At 50.5% G+C, this 12,136-nt stretch overlaps 1 protein-coding gene across 1 annotated transcript in view; it reads left to right on the top strand.

Annotated features, from left to right (window-relative positions):
• The window catches only part of LOC6592373, a 100,527-nt gene that overhangs the window by 87,270 nt on the left and 1,121 nt on the right, over positions 1–12,136 (top strand). The window contains exons 9-11 of the mRNA XM_026986647.1: positions 392–517; positions 946–1,146; positions 11,928–12,106. Coding sequence (XP_026842448.1) covers positions 392–517; positions 946–1,146; positions 11,928–12,106 — 506 coding nt within the window. The remainder of the gene's footprint in view (positions 1–391; positions 518–945; positions 1,147–11,927; positions 12,107–12,136) is intronic.

Genomic DNA, 12,136 nt, shown 5'->3' with positions numbered 1-12,136 from the left:
GTGTGTGTGTGTGTGGCATAAATTCTGTGCTTTCGCTGAAATTAGAATGAAGCATCGTTACGGGCTTGCCTCGTAAAAAGTATATATTTATGAATTTGCGGCCAAGGAGATTGCAGCCAACTCAGACTGGGCCAATTTTCCAGCTGGCAGAGCAGCGATTTTCACTTTCCCGACGACACTCCCAGCGGAAGTGACAACTCATCGCACGGCAACTCAGGTGCTCCCTGCGCCTCGGCAATTTGTTAGCCCCCTTTCCCTCGTTTCCCCTGCTTTTCTGTCATTGAAATATCGTCACATTTGACAATTTCCCGACAGCCTGATCCTGATCCCTCCCGGCTGATGTCGTTGCCACTTTTAAATCATGATTTCGCTTTTTCTCTTCCTCTTGCAGACGATTCGGTGGATGTGACGTCGGAGCCCGATGATCAGGATGTGTCCGTGGCAGCCGCCTCGCACAATCCCAAGGGCCAGCTGGAAGTGCAGCTCGGCGGCGCCGTCACCCTGCAGTGTCCGCAAGGTAAGACCCCCCCGCCCCCTTGAGGGCCCCAGAACCATCAAAGGGAACGGGGCAGAGACAAATGCCTCCGACTTGTAATTACAATTTACATTTTCCTCTGGCCCAATCGATGCCCGCTGACCGCTTCCCGCTCCCCGGCCACGGCCTCGCCATTAATTAGCGCAATAGAAAATTAATTATGCGTGCAATTTGCTTTGCCCGCTTTCGGACAAGAGCGAAAATAGACAAATGGTGGGGCGTGCGGCGGGCGGCGGGCGGAGTGCGGCGGGGGGCGTGGAGCAGGTCAACCAGAGAACGCATCAATTAAAGAAATTAAAGCCTGCGTGCCATCGCCTGGCCCTGGGCTCCTGCCGCCTCCGGTGGAGTCAATTAATTCAATTACGAAATGACTTTCATCTTCCCCCCACCCCGCTGTCTCCCCGTTTCAGGTTCTTTGGGCTGCTGGTCGCACTTGGATCCCATTTCGGCACGTCTGCGCGGCCTCGGCTACGGGAGCAGCCAGCCGACGGGCCAGTTCTCGCTCAAGGACGTCATGTACCAGGATGCGGGCGTCTACAAGTGCGTGGGCCAGCCGCTGGCCAACAAGAAGAAGCTGGAGGTGCTGCAGAGTGTCACCGTCTCAGTGAAGGGTAAGTCTCAAGGATCGTTGCCAGTATATCTCGGATCTAGGCACCTCGACCGGAAATGGAGCTGCCATGCCGCCGGCTGCAGTGGGCGGACGGGCCGACACCTGCTCTGTCACCTGTGCGAGGAGTTTAAAACATTTAAAACTTTGACAGCAGTTTCGGGAACAGAGACAGGGACATGGCAGTGCCAGTGGCAGTGGCAGTGCCAGTGCCAGAGAGAGGGAAAAACAAATGAAAAGTTTTATTTTCTTGCTGTCAGAAGTTCGACATTTTACTTTGCATGTGATTTCCCCACCATACACCACCCCACAGCCCCCTGTCCCACTGTCTTCTCTTTTATATTCTCGCCGCTCGCTGCTCGCTGGCTTATCTCTCATTCTCTTGTCGCATTGACACTTGTCAAAAAATCTTTGCCTGGGCGTGTGGAAAAACGACGCATGATTGATGACATCGCAAAAGGCAATTCCAATCAGCTTGCTTCACTTGCTTTCCTTTCCATTCCATTCCATGCCTTTTGGCACTCCCCAACCATTCATCCATTCATCCTTTTCGTTATTCGGCACGATATTACGTATACGACAAGTGTACGAAAATGTTACGGCGAAAAATTGGAAATCATGCTCCCGGAAATTAAGGAAAATGCGTTAGCTTTGACTTTACATCACCTTCTGCTGCTGCTGCTGCTGCTGCTGCTCCTTTTCTTCTTCTTCTTCTTGAAGTCCTCTCCTCATCCTCGGGCGCTTTAAGCTGTCTTGGGGCCAAAGCCAAGTGGACATTGAGACAATAAAACTTGCCAAGTGCTCTCTCCCAGTGGCAGTGGCCCGGAGAGGAGTGTCAGCTGACAAAGACAGCCAGCGCAGGGCGTACAGATCTGGACAAGCTTACCCTTGAGTGCAATCCAAACATGGAGTAGTTCCCGGCCCCACAGCCAGGACAAGCCAGGCCAGGCCAAGCCAAGAAAAGCCAAGCCAAGCAATCAAACAAAGTCGCTCAAGTCCAGGGTCCTGGGGTGTGTGTGTGTGTGCACACAGAGAAATATGTGTGTACGGAGGAAGGGACTCCCGTCCCGCATGCAATTTCAAGGTAAGACAGTTTGTCATTAAAACTGCGAAATTGAGTGCTAGATAAACAAAATACCAAATGGAGCTGGAAATGGGATCCACCACCCACCAGGCATCATCCACCATCCGAGGCGTTGCTTCTCTAACACTTAACGCAAATATGCAACACGGAATACACAGGGAGAGGGAGAGAGGGAGAGGTGGGAGAGGTAGGAGCTGGGTGGCGTGGCGGCAGGAAGCGTGAAATAGTCATATTTATCAAGTGGCAGCCGGCAAAAGGATACCCAGGCATGCATTCGCAGTCAAAGCAGCGCCAAGAGGCACCACTCGAGTCTGATGGAGCTTCCTCAGACGCACAGTAGATTAGGTAGAGAGATAGAGACCGAGAGGTCTGAGAACTCCGCTGGAGTTAGGAGTTGTGTGTGTTCACTATTTGTGTTTGCTTCTGAAATTAAACAAAATTCAGGAGCAAGAGAACAACTCCTCCAAAAAGCAAAGGCGACTCCTCTCGGGCTGTCTGAAAAGTTTCCGCTTCTTTTGTGTGCATCGAGCGAAAAGAAACCCAAAGAATGAGCGGAAAGAAATCACATTTTAAAATAAATACACTCGCACTGGCACACAGGAGGAGCGTCCGTAACAAGTAATCTATGGTCTTATGCATGGCTGGAGAGCTCTGCAAACGGATTACTACCACCTGAAGGACCTCTCGGGGGAGAGGGAGAGCGGAGCTCAGCTCTCTGATTACCTGGCCACCACTTAATTATCAAGTCAAATGGGGCTGGCTTGGGCCAGAAAGCGATGATGACAAAGCGAAAATTAAGGACAGCGCGGCCCCCAATCATTTGCTTCGTTGACATTTTTGATTAGTTCGCCAAGAGAGAGAGCGAGAGAGAGAGGGGGAGAGGGAGGGAGAATATTTTCATTATGCATATGAAAGTTTTTTTTTTGTTTGTACTTGTTTTGCTTTGTTTTCCAGTGTGCACTCCTAATGAACCCGTGCAGCCCTCCCCCTGTGTGTTGCCTTTACGCTTCGTTTAAGCGGGTGCGAGGGAGGTAAAATTATGCAACAAATAAGCAGAGAAGAGGCGGCAGAAGCACCTACTTGCATATGCAACTACTTGAGGCAGGAGGCACGAGGCAGGAGGGGCGGCGTGCAGCTAAGAATAAAATAAATGTGCATATGAATTTTGAAGAAAGCCAAAAGGATTCGCGGCGGCCCCAATGCAAAGTGCACTTACTTACCCTCACACACAAAGACCGCTGTGCATGTGTGTGTGTGTGTGGGCGTGGGGGGGGGGGGGGGGGGGGCCAAAATTTATGCTTGTGTTAAAGTTTGGTGCGTGTGCTGCTGGCCAGAAAGTTTTCCCAGCAGAACTTGAGGAGCGGCGGCAGCACGGCAGCAGCTGCAAAAATGTTCAGCACTCACACAAATTAAATAACAATTTTCCCTCACAATTTCGCTTTGGCTTCGGCTTTGGCTGGCTTTTTCCTGGCTCTACTCCGCTCACTCCCCCCCCCATTCCTCCATCCTTCGTCCTGTCGTTAACTTTATGTGGGCGTGTTCTTGTTGACAGTGCGTGGGAGTAGGGCGTCTCATGCTCTGCATATGTTAACTGGAAGTTGGAAAAAGTGGCTCAGTAGTAGACCTCCCCCCCTCCGTCCCTCCCCCGTACTTGATGATGTTCGGGGGGATTTACTATGCATAGCAATTTCTGTTTGCATTTTATTTTAAGTACTTTAAACAAATGCAGCGGAAAGACGACCCACACAGCGGGGCATTGAAGGATGTGCCTGAATGATGGCAGGACAATGAAAAGAGAGTGGCCTGGAAATACGAGTAATACTCGCAGGGGCCGCACAGCTTACAAGTAATGATTATTTGCGGAATTTGTATTGCAAACCATGGACCACACAGCCCCCCAAGTACTTTGCCGAGAAGCAGCACTCTTTCATTAATAAAAACCATCTCCACGTATATTCCATGCTTAATTTGAAACGCAGAGCCCACCCAGATAGGGAATTGGAGTGCTCTCCGCCTCCGGACAATACTTGAACATAAATATTGCTTTATGCCTGGGCACACTCTCGAAGTCAGCTTCCTGCCACCCTGCCTTCCCTTCCTGCCTTCGACCCGGCCCACCGCTTTTCTTGGCCTTGTTTTATGCATGCTAATTTCTTATATGCATGTTCCTTTTCGCTTTTGATCAACATACGAGTGAGGGTTCGCCCCCCCCCTCCCCCCCACTCCACTCCAGAGGAGAACGAAGCAGAAGAGCAAATATTTTACGCATTTTTTCCATTTTCCATGTGTAATTTTTCTTCTCGGCAAATTTTCCCTCGGAATTTGGCTGGCAAAAATATTGCTTTGTTTCTACTCATTAGGCGGGGGTTTGCGATTGGGGTTGGCGGCTGGTGGGGGGGCAATTTTCGGGGTTCCGTTTCATAAAATATGCGAAAGAATTTTTTTATTTCATTCTTTTCATTTGTGCCTCATTTAAATGGCAATTTATAATGCCCTGCGACAAGGCTTTAAAGGGGAGTTGCCTGAGTCTGGGGGTGGGGGGTGGCGGGTGGAATTTTCACAGCAGCTGCGCCAAATTGCATGTTAAATGTTTGCCACAATCCTGCGCCACTCCCACTCCCACATAGATCTTGAGCACTAGATAAACGCTTTCCAAATGTATTTTCCGAGGGTGGTTCCACACAAAAAAACGAAGCTCAGATGCAACTTCAAAGTCTGCCTTTAATTTGCTGAAGGCCCCGGGGAATTTTCAATAATTTGGTAAATAGTTTAACCGATGTCTGGAGGGGGGCGCAGGGGAGCGCAGGATAAGCCCTCAAAACACTTTGAAGTCCAATTTAATTTTGAAGACCATCTTTAAATTTTTGTAGAGAGCTTCCTGCTTCCTGGGAAAATGCATTCAAAATGCGCAGCAAAAGAAAAATATTTGGCAAATGAATGGCCAGAACTTCGCCCCTTCTCCTGCCCCGCAAAAATCATTACCATTTGCCGTTTCCGACTTCTGTTGATCCTGGTTCCTTGTCAACTGTCCCTTCTGCTGGCCACTGCTTCCTCTGTGTGTTGTCTTTTCCACAAGATGCACTCGAGCATTAATTTTTCCGCTTCAATTTTCACACAAAACACACACAGAGTGAGAGAGAGAGAGAGAGAGAGAGAGAGAGGGAGAGGGCGGGAGAGGGCGAGGGACACGGCGATCCTGACAAATGGGAAGCGAGAGCAGGGGAAAAACTGTTGACTAAATTATAATTTTCCATATGTGTGTGTGCTCTCTCTCTCTCTCTCTCGCTCTCTCTCTTTGTCTGTCTCTTTCTATGTGTCTACAGTCGTTAGTTAAAATATGAACTCAAAAACTTGTCAGCAGAAACACCCCATGATGCTGAAAAAGAAGCAGCCAAAACTTTTCAGACAGTTGCAGAAATCATTTTTGGCCATTCGCCTGAAAGGGATGGCTATACCCAACGAGTGAGAGTGAGAGCGAGAGCGAGAGGGATGCGCTGACTTTTGTGGGCGCTGTGCGGGTGGGTCGCCTGTCTGCAACTGCAGCGGAAATGAGCTGAAAAAGTTGTGCAAATAGATGCCACCAGACGGCGCAGTGTCGCCAGCAGGGCGCAACCCTTTTGCGTCTCCTGCCCCCCCTGCCTCGAGCCCCTGGGCCAGCCCTAACCACTTGTCTGCCTCCGGACCGGATGCAAGCAGTAAAACAAGCTGACAGCCACGGACACGGCCACCCCTGACCCCCCAGCAGGGAGAAATCAAAACTAATTCCCGAGGCCCTGGACCAATGCGAATGAGGAACAAATCGTGTGCGTCCTTCAGTTACGAAAATATTAGCAAAATGCATTTGATTCAACGAACACTTGAACAGGCACAGGCCGAGGCACAGGCACAGCCACACTTTGAACGCCACAAGACATCGAGTGGTGCTGGCCAGGAGGGAAGGGGTGGCCACCAATTGTGCCCAGCGGCAGCCACATTTGCTGGTTTTGCAGCAGCCTACTAATAATCAGCTGCTGAGTGGCAACTCACTCAAAGCCCCGGGCCCTGGGAGGCAGGCGACCTCCCGCCGAAAACACAAATAATAACAGAGGCCGCAGAAAAAAGGGGTAAGAGAGCTTCTGAAGCTCCGAGGGGTCTTGATCTTGAACATACGTATCGGCAGAGTGCCAATGAAGAGTGCGATGAAGATCTCTCTCGCGTAGCAACCCCTGCCTCATGGGCCTGGACCGGGCTCGCTTAATGAGCTGGCCATGCATAAAATGTGTAATTTTTTCCCAGCTCCGGGACATGCAACACACAACTCAAATGCATAGTTTAATTGCATTTCGGTGCAGTGGCAGCTCCATCGTCCGGACATTGTTTGCAGCGCAAAAAGTAATTAAACGCCGTCGCCGCAGAGCTAATAAAAATGTCAAATGTCAGACCATAAAGCATAGGCCTGGACACACACGAAACGACTACCAATATACATGCGTGTGTAGGCGTGGCAGTGTGGGCTGGATGCCTGGAGGGCCATGCCATTCCCCTAACCGCAGACGTTCCATTGGCCGCAATTTGGTGAGGCGCCGCTTCGGCAGATCCGACTGGGTGACCCCCAGTGGCGCCGGCCAGAGTTCAGGTTTCAGCACTGGGCTCAAATATTGTTCGACAGGACACTGATTGCATCAATACCGTTTTCCCCCTCGATGATGCTCCGATTGGGTACCTTTTTCTTGATGTTTTAGTTGTGTTTTACTCAACACTGTTCAGTGTTTGGCAGCACCAGCGCTTGTTTGCCCATAATTTTGTGTGTTTACCAACATCACTTGAAAAGTTTTCCAACATCTCACTTTCGCAGTAAACTGAAACGAACAAAAATACAGAAATTTATTAAATGCACAGGTAACCCAAAGAAAACAAAAAAAAAGGACCATCCTGCAGGGGAAACTTGAAACTTGGCAAACTATACGAGGACGAGGACGAGGACGACGAGGACTAGAACGAGGACGAGGGCGATCCCAGTCAAACCAACAACTTTAAGTGGCACATGTGAAGCAATTTTTGGCAACTTGTGCAATTTGCAACAGCAGCAGCAGCGGCAGCACCCGAAGGGGCAGGGAACAGAGAGGGAGCTTGGAGCTCAAATTGGGTTGCCGCTGCTCATCCAAAGTTTTGGTTCTATTAACAGCCACACACACACAGACACACACACACAAACTTTGGTGGCGGGAACGAGAGTATCTACGGATCCGCATGTTGTGCGACTATCTGCATGCCGCATGCTGCAATCTTTGCGCGATGCCTGGCAAAAGTTGCCAACCAAACAGCCACTCATTTGGTATTGAAAGTGAAAGAGCATATTTAAATACGCTAACTAGAGCCGGGGCGGAGAGACATTCGACTTTACATGGCAGCTTAATTTGCGTTGACGACGAGGCAAAACAAGGACGAGGCCAGGACGGCAGGAGGCATGGCAGGGGGCAAGGGGTTAGCTGGGTCCAATGAAAGCGCACTTTGTACATTTTCAAGATTTGGGTTAGAGATATTTACACACACACACACACGTAGAGCGAGAGATAGCAGTCTGGTTGGGACAACTTTGTCACTTTTTACAAGCCCTGGAACTGCACTTTACCTCTGCCGTGATGCTCGTCCTTTTATATCCATCTCTCGGATGGCACTTTAAGGTCACCGCAATACTAGTACTCATGCATGTGTGTGTGTGTGTGTGTGTGTGTGTGTGTGCGGAGCAGCATCAAAGTTTGTTTGGTCAGTCCAACGAGTAATGGCTGTAGCTTTTCAGGCTTCCTGGGCAATCCATTTGAGCCGCAAGCAATTGACTTTGAAGTGGAAATACTCTTAAAGATTGCGCTTTGAGGAGCGACACTTGTACATAAATCTGTGGCAAGTGGCAGGTCTGTGTCTCCATTTAAAATACACGCCTTAAGCCGCCACCGAAAACGCGTGCCTGGACTCACAAAGGAACCAAAAACCGAAAGCAAAGCAAACCGCAAAAGCGCGCCGCACCCTTTGGCCAAATGCCCTGCCCCCTCCTCATTAATATTTGAGCACTTTGGTCCGCTTAGGCTGGCCCAAAAGTTGGCCGAAAACCCAAGACGAAAATGTTGAAAGCCTCTTCGTTCGGGTTGGGCAGGGATTGGGTGGAAGTCGACCTGTCATCGCGGCCATCAATAATTCAGCGCAGCCCGCGCTGACAATAAATTCAATTAAAACAGCCCAAAGGAGGAGCAAATCCAGTGCCAGTTCCAGATCCCGCTCCATAACCAATGAGCAGGTGACAAATGGGGGCACTAAGAGCTAAAACAAAACGAATCGCTAATCCCTCTTTGATTGCCCAGCCAGAGCACGTAATTTCAATTGGAGCGCTTGTGCAGGGGCTCTCCCCTTCCCCTGCCCCCCTCCGGTGGCGTGTCCTTTGTCTCGTTGGTAATTTTATTTGCAGCTTTTTGCATTAAGTGCACACAATGTTTATTAATTATTCAGCAGCACAACAAGGAGCGGGCACTCTGTTGCCCGTTCTCGGTTCTCGGCTCTGCTTCGAGAGCCGTCCGGCTTGGAAGGACGCCCCCGTGTGGGGCAGCCGTTGCATAATTGAATATTATGATTGTTATTTTCACTTGCTGCCTGTCGGATTGCCTGTTATCTCAGTGCCTCGTCCTTCTGCCGGACCCCCATTCGAGCCTTTGCATACCAAATAACGCTTAAAGGAGGCAACGGCCTGGCCCCTGGGGCATGTTTTGCTCTTGTTTGCGTCTTTAAAAGCCGCTCACCTGTAATTGCCTGCTCTAATCTGCTCTCCGCCCGTTCTGTCCATTTCCTTGGCATTCCCATGCTGTGTCTGGGGCTCCTGCACTCCTCTCGGGGGTTCCACTCCACGGCCACGTGCTGGAATTTGCATGGGCTTTGCTTCCATCAAAACGTAGACCGATGTGGATGCCCACTTGTGGGAATCGGATAGAGTCCCAGCGATCACTCCTTGGCACGAATCCGCTGCAACGTTAATGACGGAGTGTGAATGGACTATTTGCCACGTTAATGGAGATCTTGTACCGACAGAAGGTCAGCCCCAAATTGAATTACACGGCGATGCAGTGTAGGTAAACACTCGAAGGAGAGCCATTGTGATGCCTTGTGCTGCCTCCTTCCTCCACCATTCCGACATTCTGCCATTCCGTGTTCTGTGTTCTGTGTTCTCTGCAGTTCTGAAGTTGGTCTCTTAATGTAATTACATGTTGCTTTGCTGGGCTGCCGCCTGAGGGGGCGGAGGGACGAACTCCTTGCCCTTCTTTCGCTTTCGCAATGAAATTTGCATGTTTTTGGCCACTTTTGAGCAGTCGAGAGCAAGTTTTGCTGGCAACATTTACAGCTGCAGCAGCTAAAAATAAATATTTAAACAATAGCAACAACTTTGCATGTTCTACAATGGTTGCAAAAACCGTGGGAGGGGTGGGCTCCAAAATAATAAAGTTTTACGGCTGAAAATTACTCAATTCCCGTTGCCCGAAAAAGTTAACTTAATTTTTCGTACTCGTTGTTGCCTTTTGTGCGCAAACTTTGGCCAAGAGGTGAGGCGGCGTCGGTGGCAACAGCAGAAAACGTTTTGGCGGCGCCCTGCCTCCTGCCAAAGGAGTAAGGCGAAAGGAGAAAAGAGACAATGAGCCTGGCCAGAGACCGAGTATTCAGAGCGGAACAACAGGGCGGACCCCGCGGACCTTGCCCCATTGATTGCATGGCACGGCACGTCTCCTCTCCGACAGTTGTTTCCCCCGTCTCGGTGTTGGCTTGTTGTTGCATTCTGCACCGGGACTCGGGACAAGGGACATGGACGCACTCGCAGTATTTCTTCGGGAAAAACAGCAATAATAATGGCCGAAAGTAATTGAATTTTCGCCTTCATTTGGGTCCTCCAATTAGTTGAGAAATACAGCTGCCCGGCTTCTTGCCTCTTTCCCTTGTTGTGGCGCGGAAATTGTGATTTTTCTCTGCGGCCTTTCATGTAGATAGTACGTACGTATGATCTCGAGGCCCCAGTCTATAGCCTGTGGCCTGTAACCTTTGTTTTCATCTTTGGTCTGCTGTGATTTGCTTGCCCCTGATCCCCTGATCCCCTTCTCCCAAGGCAAGGCTCTCGCGCCCTTAGTCCCCTGGGTGGAAATCAAATTAAAAGTCGCACCAATGACCAGAGCACTGACCTTGGGGGCACACAGCCACAGCCCCACCTGAGCTCTGGCTGTAGCTGTGGCTCTGGCTTTGGGCTAAAATGCTGGCACACGGCTCACTGAGTGCAAATGAAAATAGAATTTAAATCTCTTTGAGAGCGATGGGCGGTGGGCGGCGGACTGGGTCGGGCCATGGCCTGGCCCATGCAAAAATCATTTTTAGCTGTCAAATAAATTACACTTTTTCCCCTGGTTGGGCGGTGGAGCGGGGCGGGGAAGGGAGGGGCTGGCACGGCCGAACAAAATGGCGTTGAACGCATAATTTGGCAGACAGTACGAGTGGGGGGGGGCGGGACAGAAGGGGAGAACTCACTTGCTTTAATTGATTTTACAGTTAGTCGCCCCAACGGTCCCCATTCCCAATTCCCCACTGCCCATCGCTCGTTCCCTTGTCGACCACCGGAAAGGGGTTTTTCGGGCTATAAATTTGCGAGTGTCGAACGAGTTCTTCGTTTTGGTTTTTTGTTTGTGTCTGCGCCGGGGTCTGTCCCCCTGCCACTCCTGCCACCCTCCAACACCCATTTGCACTTAACACTTTTCACCATTTTGTTTGTCTGGGTCGCCATTGCGGCCCAAGTTTATCTCCCCCTCTCCCTCTCTCTCTCACTCTCTCTCGCTATGCGTGTTTCCATCTCTGTCTCAAGGCAATGATGAGGAAAATTGCAAATTTTCGAGCCTCTCGATAATTAAATATTCTCACCCACAGAGAATAGATAAAGACGGAGATAGAGTATAGAAAGAGACAGACAGAGAGAGAGAGAGTGCCGGCACATGGGACTAATTGGATTGCCAGTGCTAGGCTAGTGTTGGCTAACGTCGTCAGGCGGCTGCACTGCATCTCGGATACGATAATCCCCAGCGCTCTCTCAGCACACACATGGCCCATCCCATCGGCAAAAGATCCAGAGAATTCGCTTTGGCGTAAACTTTTTAATGAAGTTTCGGCGTTCTTAAAAAGTTTTCCCCTGGCCCCCTACGACATGTTGTTCTCTATTTATTTTGATTTTTCCAGCACTGCCAGCCGTTTGGTAAGGTGGTGATGGCAGGGAAGGGAAGCCACGGCAGTAAGTGGCACATTTGTCGGGTGATACGCTTTTAATTAGTGGCGAAGGCAATGGCTAAAGAGCTATAGAGCTGTGGGGCTGTGGAGCAGTGGAGCTGTGGAGATGGCGGCGGCAGGAAACTTTTCGCCAAGGCTTTAATTGCAGCTGATGCGAACCGAAACAAACTTGAGATAAAAGTACAGTTGTGCAGGAGGGGAGGGGAGCACGGTGCGGGTGTCTCGGTTTGGGTACAGTTGCGCTCGAATTGGCTTAGCATGTGTGAAGTGCGACGGAGCCGGGGCTTAGGGAAGTTTACTTAACGAATCTCCGTGTGTCCTTGGGCCGAAAGTTCTTACAGAGGCTGGTGGGCTGCCTAACGAACTTAGATGAACAAAAGTTTGCTCTACTAATCCGGTACGGCTTCTCATTTCCCATTTTGCAGGCTCCCCCACAGCGACGGCCCTGAACGCCACGCCCGTCGCCTATCCGGGCTCCCCCTTGCACCTCAACGTGGAGTTCTGTGCCAATCCGCCGGCCCATGCCGCCCGCTGGCTGCACGGCGATCGCGTCTTCACGCCCGGCAACCAGTACGGCAGCACGGTCCTGGCCTATTCCGTGAAGGTGAGTCCGAGTCTCTCCGCGAGAGAGTGC

This window comes from Drosophila persimilis, unplaced genomic scaffold (assembly GCF_003286085.1).
Source record: "Drosophila persimilis strain 14011-0111.01,24,50 unplaced genomic scaffold, DperRS2 tig00000002-arrow-pilon, whole genome shotgun sequence".
NCBI classification, from domain to species: domain Eukaryota; kingdom Metazoa; phylum Arthropoda; class Insecta; order Diptera; family Drosophilidae; genus Drosophila; species Drosophila persimilis.
Note: the sequence above shows the minus strand (reverse complement) of the source record. Positions and strands in the feature narration are given on the sequence as shown.